Source organism: Tiliqua scincoides, chromosome 2, assembly GCF_035046505.1.
Source record: "Tiliqua scincoides isolate rTilSci1 chromosome 2, rTilSci1.hap2, whole genome shotgun sequence".
Taxonomy (NCBI): Eukaryota; Metazoa; Chordata; class Lepidosauria; order Squamata; family Scincidae; genus Tiliqua; species Tiliqua scincoides.
This window is the reverse complement of record NC_089822.1, coordinates 219,329,257-219,356,562: the sequence shown is the minus strand read 5'-3', so window position 1 is coordinate 219,356,562 and position 27,306 is coordinate 219,329,257. Positions and strand designations below refer to the sequence as shown.

General features: G+C 40.5%; 1 protein-coding gene across 1 annotated transcript in view; it reads left to right on the top strand.

The window, feature by feature from the left end:
• ERC2 (ELKS/RAB6-interacting/CAST family member 2) overlaps positions 1 to 27,306 on the top strand; it is a 501,410-nt gene that overhangs the window by 83,367 nt on the left and 390,737 nt on the right. Inside the window, exon 3 of the mRNA XM_066612969.1 lies at positions 282 to 698. Within this exon, the coding sequence (XP_066469066.1) occupies positions 282 to 698 (417 nt within the window). The remainder of the gene's footprint in view (positions 1 to 281; positions 699 to 27,306) is intronic.

Here is a 27,306-nt window from a genome sequence, read left to right as displayed (position 1 = left end):
AGCAAAAGTGTCACTCTAACATTTACATCTTTAATGCAGTTATTTTTCACTTCGTTGTTTTAGGATTTCTTTACTCTTATTGGTACCTGTAATTGGCACTGTCTTTGTGTGTTCGCATTCATCTCTTCATGGTTTCTAACAGCAGCCGAGAAGCTTCATTACAAATAACATCACTTGCACATCTAGATTTTCACCACTAATTCTATTAACGATTGTGGCATAACATTTTGGGGTTTCTGTAGAATAAATCTTCATTCAGACCTTTTCCTTTCACATTGCAGCATCTTCAGCTAACTATTCAGGCGCTCCAGGATGAGCTTCGAACCCAGAGAGACCTTAATCATCTCCTTCAGCAAGAGAGTGGAAACCGAGGTGCTGAGCATTTTACCATCGAGCTTACAGAGGAAAATTTTCGAAGGCTTCAAGCAGAACACGACAGACAGGCAAAAGAGCTCTTTCTTTTGAGAAAAACTCTGGAGGAAATGGAACTGAGGATTGAAACACAGAAACAGACACTGAACGCCAGAGATGAATCCATCAAAAAGCTTCTAGAAATGTTGCAGAGCAAAGGTTTACCTTCCAAAGGAATGGATGATGACAATGAAAGAACTCGAAGGATAGCAGAGGCTGAATCTCAGGTTAATCATTTAGAAGTGATTTTAGACCAGAAAGAGAAGGAAAACATACATCTTAGAGAGGTAAGAAACGTTCATTTTTAAAGGCTAATCAGTTTGTCCTTTTAACCAGAACTTTAACAGTGTTAAAGACCAAAACTTTTAACAGGGTCCTTTTAAGTTTTGGTTTCGATTTGAAAATGAAATGGAAACAGATAGCTGTTACCTTCCTTTCCTTTAACATTCTTTTTCACACTGTCCCAGTTTACCAATCCACTTGTTCAGCATCATAATGAAGAACATGGGTTTAAAAATAGATCATTCTCTGGGTCCCTCTAAACTTTGACTTGCAATTCTTTGGAATTGAAGTTACATCATTATATTGGTGCTAGTTTTTAGTGAAAAGGCTCCATGCATGCTGCTGCATCATTTAGACTGCAGAGAACTGCATTTAATGCTCATTTCCAGAACTGATTCCTCATCCAACTAAAGTTTTGTGCAAACCTACTTCTCTGGGCATGTAGCTCTAGTTGGAAGAGGGTACCTGATTGACTGTACCCAGCAGTTTCCTAAAACTGACTACATTTGCAATTGTTATAATTTTAATCTGTTCAAACTTTTATTTTAGTGACATTTAGGTTAAATCATGCACGAGTTCCTAGACTGGAGATCATAATAAGTGTCAAACAACTTTTGTGGCAAAGATGCTTGGGAACAAATACCAGTCCCACAAAAATGGAAAGTGATGGAATATTTTTTAAAGGGTAAGGCATCAGAGAAGTTTAGTAAATTCCTGGCTTTAACAGTTGGAAAGGAACAAGAATGAAAGAATCTATTGCTGCTTTCGTGGAGCAGTTGCTTTATCATATAATGTTTATGTTACAGGTGATTGTGGTGAAGAGTGACCAAATGAAAATAACCTTCTAGCTAATGTATTTCTTTGTCTGTTTTGCAGCATAGTCCTTTCCCAGACTAGAGATGGGCATGAAAATGTTGGGCTTTTGTCAGGAATCTCTAAGCCATCATTTCCTTCAATCCTAGTTGCTGCCAGGCCTCTTTACATTCTTTCCCTGGAATCTGAAATTTCAATTAACTGTTTGGGGGGGGGGGGGTTCTGGAACAGAACCCTGTGGATACCAGGATATGCCTGTATTGTCTTTTATAATTGATACTCTCTGGATCAATGTAAGAGCAAGATTGAGTGATGTAGCCCTGGCAGCTGAAAGTTTGGGGTTCCCCCATTTACGTGGCAGGGAGGATTCACGTGTGTATGTGTCTGCACCTCTGCTAAGATACAATTAATCAACAGTAAAATTCATAACCCCAAATCAGGGGTGTCAGTTAAATGGGTTGGGTGGATTCTTCAACTTTCTTCCCTCAGTTCTTTCTGATGTTTACTGGGAGCTTATTGATTTATTTGGAAGATGTTTATCCTGCTTTTTGGCATCTAAGGGGGCTCTCAAGGCTGCTCACATAAAGTGTATAATACAGTGATTTTAAAAAGTATAAAATCTCCAACTCTTTTTTTCTTCTCCTCACAAGATAGTGGGTGGCCACTGTGTGAGGCAAAGTCAAAGCTTTTTTTATTTTTTATTTTTGCAGAACAGGAGGTCACATATCACTGATTACTGATTGAAGCTATAAAGAACAAGAGACGCTGGCTTTAGGATAGATCAGTGTTTCTCAACCAGTGGTATAGGTACTGCCAGTGGTACTTCAGATGCTGTCTGGTGGTGCTCATTGGACCCCTACCACCCAGCAGCGAGATAAGGAAAGTGACAGTGGTGGAGGCTTGTCTCAGTGGGCAGAGCTCCAAAGCATGCTTTTCCATGCTCAAAAAAGCCCTCCCATCCACCCTGAGCCTCTTATTGGTGTTTGTTTCTTCATGTCTGGTCTCCCAACCTAGAAAGATCCATTTTTAATTAAGGCATAGTTCTAATTTCACGTTTCAAGCTAGCTGCTTTTCAGACAAGGATCTGGGAAGGAAAATGACAGCATTGTACTCAGGCTGCTGATTATTTTCCCAAAAGTAAATGTACCAAAAAGCTTGGTTCACACACAGCTTACATCTGGATTACCTGTAACCCAGAAGTAACTGGTGATGATTTCATTGCCAGTTACTTCCAGTGGTACTTTGAATAGGTGGACCATATGAAGTGGTACAGTGGAGGACAAACGTTGAGAAACACTGGGATAGATTTATGGGAAGTGGGATAGGAACAGAACAGAATGCAGAGACAGATTGGATCATAAGGACTTCTTCCTTGGGATGCAGTTGGTATTTTTTTTAAACTCATTCCCCATTGTGGTATTACTGAATGCCCTCATTTGTATTTCTGTGAAAAAGGATGTGCTATTCTGTTGGCAACCTTCAGTCTCGAAAGAATATGGTATCGCGCTCTGAATGGTGGTTCTGGAACAGCGTCTAGTGTGGCTGAAAAGGCCGATTCGGGAGTGACAGTCCCTTCCACACTGGGAGCAAGTGCAGTCTGTCCCTGGTCTGTCTCCCTGGCTATGGGCCTTCCTTCTTTGCCTCTTAGTCTCAGACTGTTGGCCAAGTGTCTCTTCAAATTGGGAAAGGCCATGCTGCACAGCCTGCCTCCAGGTGCTAATGCAGCCTCAAAAGTGCCCTGACCCCAGAGAGGGAAGGCAGAGAAGACGTGTGTGATTGCCTTCTGGTTCACACACAGGCTGCAATCTTATGTGTGCTTACCTGTGAGAAAGTGTCACTGAATGCTGTCAGATTTACTTACAAGTTGACATGCACAGGATGGAACTGTAAGTAGAATGATTAAAGAAATCATTGCACCAAAAGAATGTTGTTAATGCTAAATAAATGTTCAAGATAATAATTCTTCATATTCAAATTGCCATGCTGTGTGTAAGAAGCAGATAAAACAGTGCTCCATATTTCTTGAATACCTGATTCTTTTCATGTAAGCAAATGACTTTGTATATGTTTGAAAACATTAAGTCTGTGTGAGAAGTGCTAAGAAGTGCTTTCGTTTAGCAAAGTTCTTCTCTGGTACTTACAGTCTGATGGGATAATTGCCTCTGGTTGTACTTGGTGGTGTCTTCTGTGATCCTGGCACAAATCCAAACACAGGGAAGCTCTTTTCTTGTTGGAACAACATTTTTTAAACTGCTGAGGGTAGGTGTTACAGTGACCTGTTGCAGCCTTGGAAGTGGGTGGGCCAATATTCCACAAAACATAAACCCTGCATGCACATCTGCCAGCTCTTATGCATGCATTAATAAATTGGTTTGGTCGGGGCCCCTCAGGCAGAAAGTTCACACTTGGCAGATTCAGATGTTAGTTCTCTGGTTACATCATATGTGAGATCCACTTTTGCCTTTACATTCTTGTGGAAAATATCTGAGAATTGGTATCGGAATCCTTTTTCATTTGAGTAGTAGTGGCATGTATTTCTTATTCTCATGCTTATTTTAAGCATACAGAGGTGGAACTGTTTCTTTGCATCTGTCATAATCACTGCATATATTTCTTTATTCTAAACCAGCCCTGGCCTTAGAGGTAGCAAAGGACAGGTATTGCTTTCAGACATTCCCATTTACAGTATGCCTCCCAACTTATTTAAGGGTTCAGTTCCAGACAACCTTATGTAAGTTGATTTTTTATGTAAGTTGGAATCAATCCTTCTTACCTTCCCTTCCTCTGCACAGGCTCTTGTGTTTTCTCTCTAGTACTGGCATTTTCTCTGTATGTTCACCTAACGGTACTCTCTTGAGGTCCATGGCAAGCTCAACCTGTGTCTGAATCATGTAGGAGGAAGGCAAACAGAAAAGAGGGCAAGAACATTCTTGGGTGGACTTCCTTGTTAGGAAGCTCAGAGCGCAACATAGACCCCAACCCAGCTAAAGTTAGTCAGGATTAACATTTTCCATTAATTTCAGTGTATATTTAGGCTGCAATTTATACTCAATTACTTGGGAGTCACTGTTGGCAACCTTCAGTCTCGAAAGACTATGGTATCGCGCTCTGAAAGGTGGTTCTAGAACAGCGTCTAGTGTGGCTGAAAAGGCCGATTCAGGAGTGACAATCCCTTCCACACTGGGAGCAAGTGCAGTCTGTCCCTGGTCTGTCTCCCTGGCTATGGGCCTTCCTTCTTTGCCTCTTAGCCTCAGACTGTTGGCCAAGTGTCTCTTCAAACTGGGAAAGGCCATGCTGGACAGCCTGCCTCCAAGTGGACCGCTCAGAGGCCAGGGTTTCCCACTTGTTGAGGTCCACTCCTAAGGCCTTCAGATCCCTCTTGCAGATGTCCTTGTATCGCAGATGTGGTCTACCTGTAGGGCGCTTTCCTTGCACGAGTTCTCCATAGAGGAGATCCTTTGGGATCCGCCCATCATCCATTCTCATGACATGACCGAGCCAACGCAGGCGTCTCTGTTTCAGCAGTGCATACATGCTAAGGATTCCAGCACGTTCCAGGACTGTGTTGTTTGGAACTTTGTCCTGCCAGATGATGCCGAGAATGTGTCGGAGGCAGCGCATGTGGAAAGCATTCAGTTTCCTCTCCTGTTGTGAGTGAAGAGTCCATGACTTGCTGCAGTACAGAAGTGTACTCAGGACGCAAGCTCTGTAGACCTAGATCTTGGTTCATTGAACTCAGTGGCATTGAGTAAAAATACACAAGACTGTGCTGTTAAATCACAATGGACTTTTAGGTGGTTTTATTATTTCCACCAACTATAATTTCCTCATGAATATTATTTCCAAAGCACAATCACAACATGCTGTGCAAAAGTTAAAAACAGAGATGCCCACCAGAAGGCTTACGACTAAGGCTGCAATCCAATACACCAGTGGTTCCCAAACTGGAAATCCATGGCCCACCAGTGGGTCCTGACTCAACTTTTGGTAGGTCATGAAACTGACAATTAGACTACACAATTAGACTATGTGTATCAAGATTAAACAATTTGCTATTTGGGGGGAGCACTATGGTCAAATAATTCTTATCGCCACTGAGACTTGCGTGGTTGATAAAGCTTTTTTTCTAAAGATGGTTCCCAAAGCTTAAAAATTTGGAAACCACTGCGATACACATTTACTTGGGAATAAGCCTCATTGAACATAGTGGAACTTACTTCGGAGTAAACATGTATAGGAGTTCACTATTAACAAGGCTCAACAATGGGGGAAAAGGGTGGATGTAAAAAGCCAAAATATAGAGTTTTAGCTACTCTTTAATTTTGAAAAAAAAAACAAACAAAACTCTGACTAATGTGAATTATTTGTTACATATAGGCCACAATCCTAACCAACTTTCCAACACTGACATAAGGGCAATGCAACTTTGAGATAAGGGAACAAACATTGCCTTACCTTGAGGAGGCCTCTGCCCTCCAACTGCAAGATGCAACACATGCCCACTGGCACAGCTATGCTAGTGCTGAAAAGTTGGTTAGGATTGAACTTATAGTGTACAGGTTGAGCCTCATTATTTGCGTGGGTTCCGTTCCAAGCACTCAGGTGGATGGCAAAAAATGCACTATAGCAAATCAATTTGAAAAACGAAGTTTGTTTGCTCTGGTGACTGAAAAACAGGCTTGCTGACCTTTGTGATATAAGATAAGAGACAATCCATCAATCAGTCATCCTCCAAGCACTTAGAAAGGTGCTTCACTCAGTCCCTCCCTTCACCTTTCAAAGTGCAATGCACCAATGCAATGCACCTTTCTTTCACATGCTCAGGGGGAAGGGAAGGGTCGCCTGGAGAGAGAAGGATTGATGGATTGTCAGCCAGCTGCCCTGTCTCTCTCTCTCATTAATGAGGCTATTGTTAAAGGACTGTTCAGTTTTTAAAACTGATTTTAAAGGGATGCATTTTTCCCCTTCTCCAGGGATCAGCACATTCCTTCTCATTTGCAGTGGCCATTCGTGTTGAGTCAAATCCGTGTATAAAAAATTCATGTATAACAAGACTGGACCTGTATATCTTGTCCCTTTCAAAGAAGCTCAGAGCATAACAGCCCTGTGGGATAGATTCAACTGAGTAAGAGTGACTTGGTCAAGTCTGTCACTGAGCTTTAATAGTTGAGCGGGGATCTGATCTTGAATTTCTTGCATCTAAGCCCAATGAAATGTTAGGCAAACCATGGAATGTGCATTCCTATTACAAAATGTAGGATGCCTGACTTTTATTTCTTAAGTGTTATCTCTTTTCTAGGTTTTAAAATCTTTTTGTCCATAAGTCTGGGTGAACTTTGTGAATACAGTGACTTTTTTCTTTTTGTTTAAATCATGTGGAAATCTAGCACAGATGTTTGGTATTACACTTTCTTAAACATAGTGACCACACATGCTTTACCCTAAGTACTATTAAGTATTTTTTTTATTATTGCTATTAAAATCTTGCCTTCGGCAAAGTCCCACTAAATCTCTAGTAAAGTATAATGTTAAAATTCCAGCAAGTACTTTATACATACATATGTACTCTCACACACTGTCTCTGTTAAAAAAAAAATGCTTACATATTTAATATATTTAACTAAAATCAGGATCTTACATCATAATTACATGTACATTTTGATCCTTGCCTTCTATGATAGCTCCAAAATTTAGAATAGCAAGATGGTGTTGTGTTTTTTTTTTACTTCCTTTGAACATAACTTGAAAATTTTAAATTTAAAAAACTTTGTTTCTGTCCGTGAAAACAGACAAATTAAATGATGAAAGTTGATAATAGGACTTGGAAATGCTGGCGTGAATTATATTTTGCATTTTTTAAAAAAGAAGGTTATTAATGGAGCAGAGTTCCTTCTTCCATAGAACAGATGCTTTGCAGACATTTTGTGTTTACTGTAAATGCCTTTCACTGGAGCCAGTAGTAATTTACTAAGGAAACGTTTTATCGACACCAAGCATTTCTCCCCCCACCCCTCTTGAGAAGTTAGTTATATAGATTAACAACCACTCTAGTTCCAACTTCTTTATTAGGTTCATTAGTGTCCCTTTCCTTTTTATTTCTTTTGGCCAGGCAAGAAATATTAAACTAATTGGTGGCAGAAGAATGGTGTTCCGTTAAAGAAAGAAAGAAAGAAAAAGAAAGGGAGGGAGGGAGGGAGCAATGGCATAATTATCTCCCCTCCCACACAGAATGTCTGAGTGTTTTTTTTTTTTTAAAGTATATTTGATATAAATATTCTACCAAATTTTTTTCTTCTTAAGGCAGTTATTTTCTATTAGAATTATGAATGTACTTTGAAAAACAACATTTTAAAGTGATTGGGTGTGGAGGAGGATTTTGTAAGCTAAGCATGCACCTTAGGCAGGAAAAGCAAATATTTCTTAAATTCTAGTCTAGAGAACCACAGTTATATTAAGGCTGCAATCCTTACCAGCTTTCCAGCACTGACATGGTTGTGCCAATGTGACGTGCACTGCATCCTGCAGTGGAGAGGCCGTCAAGGGGGCCTCCTCAAGGTAAGGGCATGTTTGTTACCTAACCTTGAGGCTGCATTGCAGCTAGGCTAGCGCTGGAAAGTTGGTTAGGATTGTGCCCTAAACTGTTCAGACATACGTATGTTGTGCTCAATGATATGCACCCCACTTGTTTTTAATGGGGCATGTGAGAAATTGTAAGCTCAGAGCCTGCCCAAGACCTCCAAGTGCCTGAGGCAGTTTGTCAGGTGTTGCTCCTCCCTACCTGGTGGTATGTCAGTCTCTGCTCCTCCCACTCACTGAACTGGAAAAGGAAGTGGGGAATGGAGTGGAAGAGAAAATGTGGAGGGAGAGAAGACGGGTGGACTGTCCTATACATTTCCTGTCCTCTGCACTTCCTATTCCTGTTCTATCCTATTCCAATTCAGGGAGTGAGAGGAAGAGGAGGAGCAGTGGAGGTGAGTGGGCAGATGGAGGTGGGCACCCCTGGCAATCTACTACCTGAAGTAAAAGCCTTCATCAGCCTCATGGATGGTCTCAGTCTTGTGTACACCTTTAACTACTCAAGACTTAAGATAATTTTGGGCTTCTTGGTGCTCCTCACCTTTTAAGAAGACGCTGCTACCTACTCTGGGGAAAAGGAATTTTTTGCATTGGAATGTATCTTGAAGGATCATAGGCACTACTACCAACATTTCATAAGCAGCTAATGATACAAGTTGACTTAGAACAAATAACAATTCCATCAAGATTCTGTTGGAATGGTCAATCCCTTTTAAAACATGGGCAGTGTGGAAGACTGAAAGTCTAACACTCTTGAAATCAACAGTAGAAGTTCCATTGATTTCAGCAATAATTCACTCTGAATTGTTCACATCACTTTTCCAGTTTAGTCATTTTTCCTGCAGTCCTATGTTAATTAATTCGTGCAGTTTCATATAAGAGAAAGAAACAGTGGGCACAAGCCAGCCAAAGTTAAGCATTTAAAACCCTTTATGCACTGAAATAAATTGGGTTTCAAAGTGCTTGGCATTGGCTGAGGTTGTGCTCAACATTTGTTTTAATGTACCTGCACTTTGCTTTATGATTTCCTCTAGCAGAGAAAGTAGTCTGCTTTACATTATGAGTCATATGGTTTACATGTGGGTTGTGTGCCTTCTCAATAAATTAGGATGCTTACTTGAATGATGATGATGGCTTCATATTTATGAACCAAGATCTTTTTCAGATTACAAATATATGTTCCTCCTGCCCCCCCCCCTCAAAAAATCACCAATGTGCAATGGGAGGGAGACTCTGTCATTCAGAAAGGAAAACTCAACAGATCCTTAGCATTGGTGTAACATGTGTAAGGAAGAGTTCTTAGTTATTTTATTTTGCTGTGCTTTCAACCCAAGAATATAAGAAAAGCCATGCTGGGTCTAGTCCAGCATTCTGTTTTCCACAGTGGCCCACTAGAGGCATACTGATACTGTAGGTAGTTCAGAGCAATTATGACAAAAAGCTATTGATTTGACCTGTTTTCCACCATTGCGTCCAATTCCCTTTTAAAACCATCCAAATTGGTGGCTGTCACCATTTTCAACCACTGTGCTATGGCATGTTGGTGTGCTGTAAATGATATGCAAGTATGTTGCAGGAGTTTGGGGGGGGATGTCATATATTAGTAGGGCCACTGGGAGATGTGAGCCCCCAGCTAGCAGTGTGGGTATGCCTTGTCAATTGTCAAAAAAAAAGATGGTGTGCCTTGACCATTTTAATGCTTTTATTATTAAAACTTTTTAATATTATTTAAAACTTTTTAAAAACTTATTAAAACTTATTAAAACATATTAAAAACTTTTCTACCAAGCTTTTGAAGTTTCTGTGTTTTCTGTTTGGTAATTTTTTATTTTCATTTTTTTCTGTGGTCTGTTATTGCTGTCCTATTGCTATAGTTTGTATTGTGTTTTGTTCTAGATTGTAAGCTGCCTTGGCTGTGTCCTGCTTGGGAGAGGGAGAGCTGGGTTGTATTGCCAGAAGGGCAAGGGTTCTTTTTGAATATGGAGACAAAAAGCAGACCAGTGGTAGACAGATAGAAGCTGGGATTTATTACTCTGCGCAGGCAAACAATTTCTCTCAAACAGATAACAATAAAACAAGACTTCTAAAGTCCCTCCAGGTAGAAGTGGCTTTCTTTTTGCAGACATATCCTTTTCATGAACAGGTTTCGTATGGCTCATTTGCAGATGGTCACACTGGATTTGTTCTGCTAAGGTTGATCCTATTAAATGGTGTCTGTTAAATGCCCTTTTATATCATTCTGTAGGAAAAGGTAGCTGATGTAATCCTGGGAGGATGACTTCATCCAGGCCCCTGATCTTGGCGTAGTGCCCAGAATATCTCTTGATAAGATTAGCAGGTGCAGATTAATGAAGCATATCTCAGCACTTCTCCCAAAGACTGACCCAATAATGAAGGGACAGACTGACCATCGAATAGAAACTATGCAGAGTGCTAACTTCTCAGCATAACATGGGTCTTTATACATGAGTGTAATTGTTTTAAAATAAAAAATAAAGGAAGAATGCACCATCGGTTGAGCAGCCAGAGGAAACCGAAGAAGGGGAGCAAGTTGGTGCTCTCTCTCACTTATTAGCCATCCTCTTGCTGATTTCTAAGCCTTGATGCACAGAGCCCAGTATGATCTGCCCTAATCAAGAGGAGGGGGTTGGATCATGCCCTTCACCATGGTAGTAATATGTATACCAGATTGTAGATGTTTCCACATATGTGATTTCAAGCAGGTGATGCTTCATTTGCTTTGTCATGAAAATGCACAACCTAAGTTGGTCACAATACTCATTATTATTTCCCATATGAATTCCTCCTGTGTTCTCTCCCTCACTAACAATGAACAGATTCCAATGTAAAGAGCATGAGAAAAACTAATGGGTAATTTAATTATGCTTTATGAAAATGCTTTATGTCTCTGACCTTGCCTGTGTTGTGCTGACTACTTGCAGAAAGCATTATAACTTTTTGATGGTATTCTGTTTTTTCACACCATTGTACATGGAAGACCATGTGCAGATGTTAGGGACTTCTCCTTTCATGTGCAGACTTGAAAAATAGAAGAGCAATGTCAGTTTTCTACTCAGTTGCATGACCTGGTTTCTATTTGCATTTTTTTAAAAAATGCACCAAACTTTATCCTCACTCAAATATTGTTCCCTTAATATGTCACTAAATTTGGTCACAGCCCAGTCTGTAACCCTGTAAGGCGAATGTAGTCAACAGGACTAAATTGGATTATACCTAATTTTTCCAGGTTCATTAGTTTATGGTTTGGGGTTTGAAAGACTAATGAGGCATTAAAGAACTATATAATCACTAGTGCATACAGCATCTTCTTTATCCAGTTCAATGTTTTATTCTTTTTATTTTGGTCGAATTACCTCCTGCTAATTTTCCTTTTGATGTTTAGTCCTGTACCATAGAAATGCAGTCTGCAAAGCATAGGCTTTTCACTTCTGTGAAATTAGTCACGTCAAAGCTTTTTCTAGAGTAAAATCTTATCTAACAAAATGCAATGGGAGACATCAAAAATGTGGATCAGGTGAGCGCTATACTTTGAGAACTTCAGTTGATGTTTGGCTGCTTACCAGCGGATACTCTGCACTGGGCTATGTTGCATTTTTGGATGTCTGAGAGTTTGGTTGTTTGCCTATTGCTGCATTTTTGTTGCCAAGGAAGCGGAAAGAAGATCTTGTTGTAAAAAATCCCCCCCCCCTTTGGCTACATGACAAACTTTTTAATGCAATTGGTTTTTCAACTGAAACATGGCATGCAAAGTTTATTTTTTTCTAACAGTATGGTTGTTAAGTTCTGCTCTTACCATTTATAGCTGAGGTTATTATTAGCTATCTAAATGTTTCCTGCAGATTCTCTTCTTAAGTTTATTTTCTCACTACAAAATAAAATCTTGTCTTAGGTAATACGTTCTAGAAGAAAGAATAACAGCAACTTTTCTAGAAGATGGTTGGTCAGGAAATAGCTGTTCGATGACAAAATTAATGAGGTTGTTAAAGCATTTATAGCCCAATCCTATCCCCCCCCTCCGTGCAGTGACAGCAAAATGGTTACAGGGGCATCCTGCAGCCCCTGCAGGGGGGGAGTCATGGTAGTCTGCAGCCTCCCCACCGATGCTTCAGATGCATGTGACTCCTTCTGCGGCTGGACAGCTTTTGCGACTGCTATAGGGCAGTCTACGTTGGTGGAATGCCTGTTCTGTCAGCATACAAACCCAATAGGATTGGGCTGTTTATTTGGCACATGGACACACATGCAGACTCACTCTGTATTTCAGGAACAGATGTGCCTCCCTGTGAACTTGTTGGCTAAGCTGTTAGATGCCTTCCATCACAAAATAATTTCCCATTAACTTGGATTGTGGCTTGACCAAGCAACTAAAACCTTAATTAACATTTTTTTTTCCATACTCATTTATCAACAGGAGTTGGCTTGATAGCTTCTTAGAGACAAAGGATAAATTGATCAAAGTGTAAATGATCTTTTAAACATACATTTGGGAAATAGTATTGTTACGATTGTACATTTTCACTAGATGGCACTCTTGAATGAGAATTGGAAGGTGTAGCTTTTTTGTTGCTGAGCGGCTAACTATGGACAATCCCTTACAATATGCTATTAAAACAAAGCAAAACAAAACAAGGCTAGTACTAGAATATAACACAGAAATTTTTTACAAGGACTTGTTAACATTTTGGCATGGTTTTGAATGAATTATCTTCCTGAGTTTGAAAGGAGCACTGTAAGCCTTCTCTTACATAAAATAAAAGAACTCTACTACGTTCTTACATAGTGAACAAATCTTTTTTTTTTTTCATTTTCACCTACTGTTTTGAAAATGTTTTACATAAATAGTAGTCAGACTTTTGGTATTAATAGAAGTTGCTAAGTGAATATTTAAGTAAAACTTGACATATACAGTATTGGAGCAAAAACACTGTGCCGGTGTATCTTGGCACATCATTCAGATGCCAACACAGCTCCACTGGCAGAAAAGCCAAAAGAGGGAGGATATGGAGGTGTAATGTGGGAAGGACATAGGAGGTATGAGGAGTTGAAATACCCCAGGTCCTTACCTAACCCCTCTTGAGTTGATGGATATGCTCCTGAGGCAGAAAAAATGCTATGCCAATGATAGAGCTGCCATAGGTAGGGAAAACTCCATAGGCAACGTTGAAGAAGTTTGCAACTCTTGTCACCCACCTCCTCTGCCCACTCCCTCACAACAGAGCATAGGATACAGACTACATTTGGCAGCCAATTGCATCACACCAACCCCAGTACTAAAGACCCTGCAAGGGAGACTGCATCTCTGATTATCAGATGTATGGCATGGGGTGATACTTCCCTGGTCTCTCAAGGGGGACCTTTGGTGATATGAACCATGATGAAAGATGTGGACAAGGAACCCCTTGTCCATCACAACATGTATGGCAAGATTATTTTTTTTTAACACTTGTCTTCTCAGAATTTTTATTGCAGGTGTTCTACCCCAGGAAGATTCCATGCACAGACTCCCAACTGGAACTTCTACCTTACTGCTCCACCAGAGGAAACAAGCACAATGCATCCCATACAGGTAAGCCAGAGAGAGAAGGAGTTCCATGCCACATTGTATTGATGCATCTTCCTCTTATGTTTCTACTCCTTCCTTCCATTCTAACCCTTCAGGATTATCAAATGCGCCTCTGCTATTAACTGTGTTGCCTAACCATCCCTTCCTTTTGCAACAGCCAAGAGCAAAGTATCTGTTCCTTTTTGGTGAATGTCAGGGAATCCAACCATTGCTACTGATGGCCAAACATTCATCAGAACCTCTTTGTTTATTAGGACTGCATCATTGCCACAGGGAGTTGAACAGTGGTTCTCAGCAGAGTTCCACTGCAGCCCTTTTCCCTCCTGAAGGGGGAAAGGTAATGTTCTCAGCCACCATGCTCTTGCCCCAGGCAGGCACATGTACACTCTGGTGGCACGACTCGCTCTCACAAACACTGAGCATGCCTTTCGACCCAGAGAATAGGTGTGACTGATGCTGCTCTCAATTCCTTAATTTCTCTGTTTCTTCTTGCTCCCTGCAGGCAGCTATCCCACAGATGAACATTGTGTGCCTCCCAGAGAAGCCTACAGCCTGCCCGCCCTCAATGATCAGTGGGAGCCTAGCTGCCTCTTGGCAGGGTTGCTGCCCTACTCCCTCCGGTTGCGTTCCTTTGGCTTTGCAGACTCCATGGCAGACAGTGAGCCAACTGGTGCAGCCAGAGCTCACTGGCACCTGTTACTTGGCTCTGTGTTAGAAAAGCACAAAAAGCCCTGCTGGAAGAAGATGATTGGCAACTACACATATGTGGTTCTCTTTCAGATGCTGCATATCACTGGCACAGTTCAATAAAAACTTTGGCTAAATCATGTTTGTTGTCTCTTTCTTAGAAGATAAGAGAACCCTTCTTCTTGCCCTAGTTATTACTTATCTCAGAGGGGAGGGGCCTCTCTTGTTCAGGGTCTGCAGCATCTTCATTTTGACTCCTTGGGTTCTGGGGGGATGCTCCTCAGAGATCATGAACCCCCAGGTGTGCCTGTCTGTGGCGATGCAAGGTACTAAATCCCAGATTGCCTGATAAAATGCTCTTTTCCTGGCTTGGTGGTTAGAGATCAGCTTAGTGGGGTAGCCAATGTGAGTTCTAGACCTGCCCCCTTTTTTCTTTTGTCTCTGCCCTGGGTGTTTCTGGATAGTCATGCAAAAAGTGAGTGCCTTATTCATTAGGGCACATCCCTTGGCTGAACTCAAACCCATCTTGGCCTGGCTCGCAGCCTGCAGTTTTGTACAGTAAGCTACCAGGGCCCTGCTTTGCCTGAGCACTGTTGAGGCTTCTCTTGTGACTTGTCGCAGTCCCTCCCTGGCAAAAAGGTTCATTCCAGCTGGCGAATGCTTCCAAAAGCACTTGAACCCTCTCAATAGTGAGACTTGTGTGTTTGTTGAACGTGGCTGCCCTCTTCCAAAGACGTATTATTACTGCCTTTCCAGTGCTCTGGTCAAAAAGTTATTTCTTGGATGTGTGTGTTTGCGTGGGTGGAATGAGGGGACCTGAACCCTGGGTGCAAGGTCTTAGCTTTGCCTTGACTTTGCTGACACCACAGTAGCTCCCATAGGGGGTCATATGAAATCCTTGTGTCAGGTTGTGCGTGTGTGCTTGGGGTACCTCCCCATGGTTAGCAGAAGTGCTTCTTGCTGTGTTGCTCATTCCCAGTAGCTGGCAGGGAGTAGCCTTCCAGCCCTGGCCACTAATTGGCCCTGCGTCTGCCCTCGCATCTGCCCTGTCTGTTTACTCTGGCAGTGCTTTTCTGGTTGTCAGCATTGGGGCTGGGTGGATGTGATGAGTGGCTTCTTGGACATCACACCAATGATGCACAGACAATGTCCTGATGTTGTTGATGACACACTGAAGTCAGGATGCTGCTCTGTGGATAACGGGCTGTGTCTGGGTTTCCATGGTTGTAGTTGGTGTTGCTGGGAAGAGCTGTGTCAGCATTGCTGGGAGGATTGTGCTAGTGTGGTATTATTTGGCAGCAAGTTCTGTTGAACTTAGTTCTGACATGCATACAACATGAAGCAAAAAGTTCAGTTTTAAAATATCCTTAATCCGGAGCTGATATTTTTCTTGCTGAGCAGGTAAGAGCCTAAAAACTACTGTTTTAGCGGAAAATACCACTCCTCATATAGTGGCAACGCCTTCTTAACATCTGTATCTGGCCATATAATCAGAATTTTGCTGATTTTGTTAATGGAATCAACAGTTCCTAAAGAAAAGCCTATGAAACTCATATACTTGCAACTGTGGTGTGATTGATGATTGATTTCATTATCTGTCTGAGTTCATTTTCTAGAAATAGAAATAGCACGTAGAAATAGCTAGTAATAAAAACCAAATAGACAATTTGATTCCAGTATGTCTGTGATGTGGTCATTGTAATTTTTGTTATGATGTAACTGGGATACAAAATGAAAATGATTATTAAAGAAGTTGTCTCACTAATATCTCTTTTTCTCTCTCTGTCACTCCACCTTCCCCCCCCCCCACACCTCTACCTGAGGGTGAAATCTTTCTCAGTGTTGTCCCCTGGGTCTAGTGTGAGTTTTCAGTTTTTATTATAATTGTTTTTGTAAGTTTAAACTTCTAAATAAAACTTGTTAAGCTGCCATGAGTGGCAATAATGGTAAAAATCAGAGATATGAGCATTAAAATAGAACAAAATGGAAATAATTGTTTTCACACCTGAAAAATGGCAGTGTTTTAGAAGGAGTATATGGCTTTCTTTAGAGATCATGATAATGTGTTGTGCTTTGCTACTTTAATGTTGGCGACTGGTGTCTGAGTTGAGGCTTCTTGATAACTACTTGTGATGGCATAAGCATAAGCCTGTATAAAAAGGAGAGCAAAATTACAAGCAACTTTAGAAACCTGAATGTGACTGAAGTGAGGTAAGTGGCTGAGGGCCCAATCCTATCCAATTTTCCAGTGCCAGTGCTGCTGTGCCAATGGGGCATGCACTGCATCTTGTGGTGGGGCAGCAGTCACAGAGGCCTCCTTGAGGTATGGAAACTTTTGTTCCCTTACCTTGGGGCTGCACTGTGGCTGCACTGGTGCTGGAAAACTGGATAGGATTGGGCCCTGAGTTAGGAACCATTCCTGTTGCAAGGCTTGAGTAATAATTAAATCAGTGGGTCTGAATTCAGAACCCATTTGATTTCTGGGCGGGGAGGAGGCAGAACAAGAGAGGGAGAGGGCAAGTTTGGTGGCATTAGTGTGCGACTGAATCTAATCTCTCTTCTTTTCCACCACCTTTACACACCTCAGTCCTGTGCCAGCAAAATAGGTTGCTTTAGGAGCAAGGAGTCCCATAGGCAGTATGGGAGCTTTTCCTAGGACAAATGAACAAAAGTTCACTTACCCCTAGGAGACTTCTTCAACTGCCGTCTACCACAGGATGCATCGTGTGCCTCCTTGATGTGTCTACATCAGCAAGGAAGGGTTTAGGTTAGATTAGGTTGAAAGCTATTCCTTGAATCCTCTCCCATTCATATTTCATGCAACAAATAATGAATGAATCCCTTGAACATGCATGGCGGTGCTAAACTAATCAGGAACAATTTGGACCTATTACACAGACTTTGACAGGAAATTATGATTGTTGCTGAGTAGAGCAAATAAGATCAGAAGAAACTAAAATAGTTTTAAAATGTTCAGAAGAAGTCATTGAAAGATCTGCTTCCTGAGTCTCCATTTCAATGGGCTTGAGTGCTGTACAGATGAACTCCTGGGGATTGGAGGAGCTGTAAGCTTGGGTTCCCCTTGTAGCAATGCAAATGCTGTGCCTAGAAGAACAACATAATGCACTGTTGGTTTGGGGAAAGCAAAAGTATACTTCACTGCATACTGTTTGAGGTGTTCCTGATTTTTTGGCAAGAAGGTCCTATATAAACATGAGTACTGAATTTATTTTTACAATAATTTATATAAACTGTTAAAACATGGGCACATCAATGAGTGCAGGAAAGTTTAAAAACTTGTGTTACAGTGAGCTTTTAGTTTAAGATGTGTTTCCCATGTATTGGAGCCCTCAAGAAATGTTAGTGCTTTTCAAATCTTCAATGGATTTTAGAAGCGGGGTGTTATATGTCTAAAACTTTGCTGGCTTCAGAAACCTCATCTAAAATGACTAATGCCTCCATAGTGATCTGTATTCATTTACACTGTAAAATGCTTTTAGAAAGCTGTGTTCTTGGAAGAGGAGTAGTTGGAACTCATTGGAAAACATAAATAAAGCCACATTGTTTTTAAAGCACTCCTTGGAGTTGTGTGATAAAACCCCTAGACAGACATTTGCAGAATTTAAGCTGAAAGACTAAATAATCTTTTTAGACAACATACAATTTCTACATACTGTGACACTAATTGGATGGAATATATGCAAAATATATCTAGAATATGGGCTTCAGATTTTGTGATGTAAAGCCAGGGCAGGTCATGTTGTTACAAGGTAGTGAAGACCTGAAAACAAATGAAGTAGATGAGAAACCAAACTGCCGGTTTTGCTGTTAGCTTCCAACATAAAGATTTCTTGGCCTGATTGCTGCATATTCAAATATGTTTGGCAGTATTTCTAAAAAACACTGCTTTACTATACTTAGGATTTACAGTACTGGACTTTGTCTTTAATACAGGAAGCCCCTCCGGGATTCTGTAATGTGCTAAGAAAGATCTTGTCTAAAACTCATGAAAATAAATAACATCTAAATCTGGTTTGAATAAATGAGTAAAATGAACAAAACCCTTTTTTGTGTGTTCATGGTTTATATGTACAGTTTACGTGTATGTTTATATAAGTGTACATATTGCCATCCTTATAGCTACAGGGCCATGTATATTATAAAATCCACACTCATTTATCAAGGGACTTTTCGTGCATATGTCTCCTTTCTTTGAGATAAATGGATAGGTCACTCTTAAAACAATACATTCCAGTCTCCATCCACAGAGAAATATTAGCAAGTCCATCAGCTTGTTTGCATTGAGCATATCTTTGGTATCCTTGATACAGTATACTCCTGTATCCATGGAAGTACAGGTTCTCCACTTCCTGTTTAAACTGGAAAGATGGCCACACCAAACAATATAGGAACCTTTCATATACCGAGTCATACCATAATCCATCTAGCTCAATATTGTGATCTGAATGATATCTGAAATATTTTGGCACTGAAATTTTTCAGACATTTAAAATTACTTATTTTCACATTTTACACTGCCCTTCCTCCAAAGAACTAAGGCTGGTGTACAAAGTTTCTCCTCTCCTTTTGTCCTCACAACAACCCTATGAAGTAGATGAGGCTGAGAGGTAGTAATTGATCCAAGGTCACCCAGAATTTGAACCTAGATCTTCCAGGTCTGAGTTCAGCTCTTGAACCACCACACCATTCTGGCTTATTTAATAATAATAATAATAATAATAATAATAATAATACAGGTATTTATATACTGCCTTTCTTGATCATCAGATTTCTCCTCAAACTTAATCCAAGGCAGTTTATGACCAGTCAGGTGTTTTTCTTTGCCCTACCTTTGAGATAATGGTGATTGAAGCTGGTACCTTTTTCATGCAGCATGTGGTTTTAAAAATAGTATCAACAGAATGACTTTTACTTTCACAGAGTTTCGATATATGACTAGCTAAAATGAAATTAGCTAGTGCAGGGCTTTTGTGCAGGGTCATGCGGTCATTAGAGGCAGGGGAGGCAAAGACTGGACTGACCCCCCCCCCAAATGGACTAAACAAATTAAAAAAAAAGTTCGATCCGGAGGGTTCTCAGAGCCAAAGAGGCCATGTACGGCCTCTCTAGTCTTTGGGAGCCTTTTTAAGGACTCCGGAAGGCCTTTTAAAGGGACTTCCAGTTTTTTTTGGAAATACATTTAAAAGGCCTTCTGGAGGCCTTAGAAGAACTTCTGAGGGTCAGAGAGGCTGCACACAGCCTCTCCGGCACTCAGAACACCTCCAGGTGCAACCAGAAGTGTCGCATCGGGAGGTGACCTGGAAGTCACTACCGGGTCATGCGGCACTGAGATGTTTGTACCACATCAGCATAAGAAGTTATGGCACATCCCTGATTTTGCGTATTCTAGTCCTTTCAAAATGGACGACTAGAACAGGCAATTAAGACTTTGCCGTCTGAGCTATACTTTGCTTGTGTTTGAGTAGCTTCATTCTGGGCATGTTGTATGGGTGTTTGATTACAGTGTTATATAATCTATCCACTGGGAAGCTCTGATTGCTATGAGTACAACCCTATCAAAGTTAAACACTTAAGGACCATTGATTTCAACAAGATCAACAAATCAAATGTATACAGAGAAATGGAACTTGTTCTGTTGAATGAGAAAATTCTGGTGACAATTGAGAAAAGTTAGAGAGCCTGAAAAAATAGCACAGCCTCTTGGGAGTTGCTTTTCTATGGGTAGCCCCTTTGAATCTGGGGTATCACTTAAATGATCTAACTATATGGGATGGGGCAGATATCACAAGTCACAATCATGGAATTAGTGTCCTATCAAGAGGGAAGGGAGAGAAGACTGCCAGTTCCATAGAAGAGATCCACATGATTGACCCTTGACTGTACAGTTGGTTCATGTTCCTTCAGTTATGCAGGATCTGGCTTTAACCATAGAGTAACTGATTAAAAGTGTCCCAGTGTTGCACCTATATCCTGTTGAAATCAGTGTGACTTTACCTACTTTAGAGTGACTTCAACTTGTCCTATTTCTTTCAGTGGTTCATTCTGGCTCTGACTGCATCCAGTGTTTGAAGCATCTGAAGAAGAAATACACATCCAGGTTTTTAGGAAACCTGTTAGGCACTCTCAACCTTTGGCAGGATTATGAGGAACCTACAAACCATTATGATATTGGCTACCACGTCCTTCCACTATACACAAACTCTGGCCGATATTAATTGGACATTGTTTTGTGACCATCTTTTTTATGTTGCAAAGAACCAGCAAAATTTGGAGTCTAATGCTGCCATTGTGGTCCTTCTGTAGGCTATATTTCTAAGAGAGGTGGAATTAGGGCCAGGCCTGGGTTGCTCCTTTAGTGGCACCTGAGCCTCTCCCAATGCAAAACCTTGGGGGAACAGCTGTCCAATGGTGGCTGGTGCCGTTATTCCAGCTGTTTGAACTGCTGCCACTGGGGAGACAGCCTCTTGTGTCACCCAGTCTTTGGAATTCTCCTCCCAGGGAGGCTTGCCAGATGCTCACTAGACAAATTTCTTTTTATTCTCTCAGGCTTTAAAAATTTCTCTGTGGCATTCTGTTTGTATATTTTTAGTTCACTTGTAAGTTTTGTTTTAATGCTAACTTAAAATCTGCTGTATTCTTTATTTTTGTTTCCAGTTTTAAGTTGCTTTTTTGATTAAACTGGAAGTAGCTTGTCAATATTTTGATTCCAAAAAATTATCATGCAAATGTATTGTACTATAATAATTATGTAAAGAGCAGCATCTGGCAGAATTTTCCCTTGAACTCTTGAAGGTATAAGAGCTTTTCAGGGTGTGTCTCTGGCAAACCTTTTCTGGCCTGAAGTATTCCAGCTTCATTCATCTGCCTGCCAATTTCCTTCCTGCCATTAACTCCTATCCTCTCCTGATTCTAAGCCATATCTGAGGTTTTATTTCAGTCTCCTTCCTTGCTTAACTTCCATGTTTCCACCACTCATTGTTTCTTCAAATTGCTGCTTTTCAGTACTTTACTCTGTCTGACTTTTTTTAGGCTCTGATCTTATTCTGTACATACGTACATACCTGGATGTAAGTTCCATTAAACTCAGTGGCGCTTACTTCTAAGTAGATATGGATAGGATTGTGCTATTAGTCACTGATTTTTCTGCCAAAGTATTCTGCCAGGGTCCACCTCATTGTTTTATTGGTTGGGGCTGGTGTGGGGTGGAGGAGAAATGGAACTTCTTCAGCAGCAGATTTTGGTGTTGCAAAATATGCAGGGAGATATTTTTCAGCACCACATCTGTGCCTTTAGCAGCAGACATGAAAAAGCTTCACCTGCTGCAAGCCTTTATCTTATTGTTCAATTTTACTGGAAAAATCTTAGCTTGCTTCATTCTGTATATGAGGCTGCTGTTAAAGCAGAAAAGTTAGAATCTGTAAAATTGTAGCCACAAGGTTTACCAAAACTACTAACCGTTTTAACTCTGTCTCCTCTGACCTTCTCTTCTACTGAATGGATGCAAACATTCCATTGTTGACAACTCCCTTCAACAGTTGGAATATTTGTTAACATTCCACAATCTCGCATTGGCTCCATCAACCAGTAGATGTCAGAAGATTGATAACTGGTAATGCAATCACTGCAAAATGAAAATCTCCGTACTGCTTTAACATATAGATATTCAGAAGCAATATAGATATTTCATAATCTTTTTAGTCTTCATGGGAGATCCTTTGAATGATGAATGTATCATATGGCTTTTCTGTTGTTTCACAAAGTATTTGATGGATTTCATTCATTTATAGCAAGTAAAAAATATTTTAAATTCCTTGCTACAGTTGTCTGTGCCATCCCCCATTGCATTATTATTAAATATTTATCTACTGCTTTTCAGCAAAAAGTACATGTGGGCCCTGGTATCTGTGGATCTGCTTATCTGCAGTTCCCCATGGTCCTCCTGCCCCCCACGTACCCATTACCTTTGTTTATGTTCGTAATAAATCAATAAATGGCTCCCCATTTCCAAAGGGCTTGCAGTCTGAGAAAGATGGAGAAGAGACACCAGCAATAGCCACTGGAAAAGAGGCCATGCTGGGATGAAGAGGGACAGTTGCTGTCTCCCTGCTAAATATTAGAGGGTACCACTTGCAAGGTGCCTCTTTGCCCAATTAGCCGGGGTAATTAGCATTTGCCCCATTGTTGATTTACCATAGGTTGTAAGTTTCTCTGGAGCAGGCACTTTCAGTTTTTGTTTACTCTATAAAGTGCCATATAATATACCCTGTTGGTGCTGTATTCATTATGAATTCATCTAGGAGTAATATGGTATGTCTGTCTGTGGACAGCCATTGTGCCTAAAGAGCAGGTGAGTGGGGGGAGGGAGGGAGAGAGAGAGAAGAACAGGAAAGAATCTCTATTAGAGGTAGAGATTTCTATCAATGGCTAAGCTATCAATGGCTAATACCAGTAATAGAGATCCCAACTTTTGCAGAAGAAAGAGTGAGAGTTGGAATTACCCTATGAAACTGGGGTAGTGGCTGTGCATGCAGAGCACCTTCTAGCCACTGAAGGAATCCTTAGCAGTAGACAATGCTGCTCAGGAGTGAGCTCTTGATCAGCTGAAGCAGGAAGTGTGAGTGGCTAAAGTGAAGAAAGCGGTGTGGTCTTTGATTTCCTTCAGCCTGTGATCAATGCATGGTTAATTTCTCCAGGGGGAAAACTTTAAGCCATGGGGGTGTGGCTCCTTTACAGTTTAAATGACCATGGAGAAGCGGAGAGATACAGGGTTTATGTCCACCAAGGTCAGTTACTCCCATGAAGGATCTTTTAAAAGTTGTGGGTAGCTGGCTGCCCCTTCCAAGTTTATGGAGCACAAGAAAAAAGGAATTTGGGTTCTGAGGATGTGCTTCTTCTAAGTGCAAACCCCCCTTTCACCCATGAAATTGTCATAGGTAAATGATGACTTGTAAATGATGATGGGGGGACGGGACAGACCATCCGTCCATGACAAATAAGTTGCCAAAAGCTTGTAAATATTTTATTAGTATAATTTAATCCTGACAAATATTAGTTACTTTTAAAAGTCTTCATTATTGTTCCATTCAGTAACCTGTTCCTCATGTTGAAGATTAGTTTTCATGCAGCCCTTGATTTTTTTTTTTTTTTGTGGCTCATTTAATAGATTTCTTTCATAGATGCAGAATCTTGATTGAAACTTCAAAAATGTCACGCTCTGGGCTGCAGTAGGAAATCTTGAAGCTGGGCAGCAACAGCCAATGTATTCATTGCCTTTAGATGTTTTTGATTCAGTTGATGTATTGAATATGGACGCAGGTGTGTGGATGTTTTGAGTTTACATGTCTAAATTCAGAGGTGCTGGTTAGAATTAGCACGAGTTTTCTTTTCTTTTGCCACCCTTTGGATTCTATTTGAACTCCAAAGCTTATTTGTCATGGTTTGAAAGTACTAGACTTAATCAAAGGCTGTGATTCTGAAACCTGAGGCAGCAAAATGAACCCTATTCATTTTGTGCATTGAAAACCAGGCTCCAGTCTAATAAAGCTATTTATTCTTTTGCACCAGTTAACAGATATGTGAATAACTGCAAACAAGTACTAGCCTGTTACTGTGTGCAACATCAAATTTTATTTTAGCTATATTTTAATTGCCTTGTTTGTATGATTCAGTGGTGAGTAGATTTTACAACAATGTAATCTGTAGTATGTTTACAGTTCTGTAGATTATGAATGCATAAAGATAAGAAAATGTTTCAGAAAATCTGCCCTTCACTTACACCTTGCATTCTTTTGAAGGACAACTACTCATACTTGACAAACTCTGTTAACTGTTTGCCATGAAGAGCAGTAACTATGGGTATTGCTTAGTCCAACAACTCTTTTATCAGCCTGTGGGTAAATTCTGTGTTAATTGAAGGCACATGTCTCTTCAGTTAAAGTTGAGGTTAAAACAACATTAGAAAAATGGAAGGGAAAACCCTCTGTCTTTGAAAAATATATGTTTAATGAGGACTACTTAGTAATAAGAGGTTGGCACTGAATCTCTGCTAAGAGGGATTTCATATTCAATATTCTATATTTGCTTTTCTTTCTAAAAGTGATGCTTGGGATTGTGACATACATCATGGAGAATTAAAATTACTATTGCAAAAGTTTGATTTAAAGCTTTTTATGCTGCAATCTGTTACATGTATGTATTCCTTGATATGAATTTCTAGCCTATTTCTTTACAAGGCCTATTTCATCTAAAGTTCTTAAGGGTTATGGATGGATGGTTCACTGTGACCGTGGGAGAATTATGATTATGGTATTGTTAAAATTTTTTTTTCCAGGAACACTTACAGTCATGTTCCAATCATTATCATCAACAGCAGTACCAATCTGAAATAAGTCTTGAATGTTTTATATATAAAAGCATTTTCCAGAAGTGAATGGTATTTAAAAAGACATTTTTCCGAATGATTTCTCCAAATAACCTGTCCAAAACTTGATTGTAATGCATTTTTTCAAAAACATGCAATTAACTGGCAGGCAAGGCTAAGAAACAGTATTTTAAGGAAGGATTTATGCACAGTGGTAACCAGAAAACAAACATGACTAACTGTGGTCATTACATTCAAGTGAAATTATCTTCATTGTCAAATCGAAGTTCAGTAGAACACGTATTTTAAGTTGTGTTTTCTGGAAAAAGATGTAGATTGGAATGCAACTTTTATCATACTTAGAGACTGAAATGTGTCTTATCCTGGAAAAGGTAAAGGATGTGAAGCAGAAAAAGAGGTGAACTCGGTTTATGTTTCTAAGATGGGAGTTGGGTAGTGAATAAGAGAATATGACATTGTCCTTGATAAGGTGAAAATTCCACCATTTGCACAGTCCCCTTCCTCCTGCACTGGCAGGACAGAAGCAGGAAAACCCAAGGCACCTATTAGCTACATGAATCACTGGGGGACATGGCATGACCATTGGCCATTGAGGCTGGCTTACCTGACTCATTGCAGCACAGATCATGCATTCGTACTAGGCTGATTTCCAGGGATATTGATCCTTTGGTCTGATGTGCTCCCTCACAGGGTCTGGTGTGGGGCCATCAACCCCTTTGCAGTTGAATAGTTCAGGTGAAAGAGCTGAGGCAGCTGGTATCCCGAAGTGGTGGAGCTTTTCCCTCCCATCCTGCCATTTCCCCCCCCATCCCTTTTTAGGGGTGATGGAGTTCATTCATCCCCAGCTGGGGCAGATATTTTCCTTTCTGACCTGCGGCAGGGTCTACTGAGCCTTTTGGGTTTTCATGGGGCAGTGGGGAGTCAGCGCTAGGCTGACCCCCTGCCCAATGTGGCAGTTTGTATGCTGGATGGGTAATTAGGTGTTGACTTCCTACATCCTGAGGTGAGCAAGGACAAGAGGTGAGCCAGGACTGCTCTGATAATACTTGTCTCCAGTTTGGGAGTCTGGCTGGCAAGACCCTTGGCTGATTCAAGCAAAGGCCAGCACAAGACTTGGCCTGTGTGTGTCAGTGATGATCAGCTGCTTTGACCCTTTGGAGTTGGCTGTGTTGGGCTAACCCAGTCTCTGACTGGATGAGGTCTTGAGTCAGGATGTGACACCCGTTTGCGGTATGGGGGAGGCAGACGGCTATTTCCCCCAGACTTTAGCACCAGCACATTATTGGGGTTTTATTAGCTGATTATTAGCAGGTTGCATGTTTATACTGTATTTAATAAAGTTTTAGATTTATCCCAAACCTTTGTCCTGCATGCTTTTTGGGATGCCCGTGTAAAAGTGCTCTTTTCCTGGATTTACTTTCAGCACTGTGATGAAATGCTTCATTTTGCTTAGTTCATCATGTAAACAACTTAGTATGATGTGCAGATGTGAGCGATATGAACCTGATTACTTTTGTTTTAATTAATTTATCACTTTAATAATTTCTTAAGATTTGACACAACTTTCATTGCTATTTGGGAAAAAAGACTCTTGGTTATGAATGTAGGTCTGTGGCTTATAGCAGAGTTTGTTGTGTAACTATATACTACATCTATTGGTGGAAAACACGGGTCTTAGCAGCTTTGGCATAGTTAAATTAAAACTTAATTCAAATTAAGAGGATGGTTTACTTTATGTTGCTTTTGTATCTTATGTTGCTGAACCAGTTTCCTACCCTAGTTTATGGGATATTCAGAAGATGAATTTAAAATAAGGTTGAATTTCTGAAGTGTATATATTTTTCCTAGCTTTTATTAAGTAATCCAATATATGTAATCAGAGCCATATTAAATGTAGTTTGGTGCTAATTTCTGAATACTCTGTAATGTATACTGTATCTTACAGTCTTTGTCTTATAGATGATTATTCTGAGATTTGCAAAGGAAGGGTGACCTTGGAGCCTGAAAGGACCAATTCCTATTAATGTTCTGAATGCTGTTATTGTGTTGAGGCTAATTTTTAAGGACTGTTGACATTTGGATGTTGGGATGGTTAGGTACAGGAGTTTAAGAAAAGATTGTAATAGTGTGTGAAACTCCTAATAGGGGGGTGAAAGGAAAGATGCCCTTCTCTTTTCTGTTCATCTTTACAGCTGAACAGAAGTATCTGAAAATAATGAGAGCCACTAATCCCTGTTGCAAAATAAAAGCAGATCAGTGGTCAAACTCAAAGCAGGTCTTCCATATAAAGCAGTTGCACATCAATTGTGCAATTGGAGATTGCACAAAAAGGGGAGATAAAAGGAGACTTAGAGATGGCAGAGAAATTAAATGAGTTCTTTGCATCTGTCTTCACGGCAGAAGACCTCGGGCAGATACCGCTGCCCGAACGGCCCCTCCTGACCGAGGAGTTAAGTCAGATAGAGGTTAAAAGAGAAGATGTTTCAGACCTGATTGATAAATTAAAGATCAATAAGTCACCGGGCCCTGATGGCATACACCCAAGGGTTAT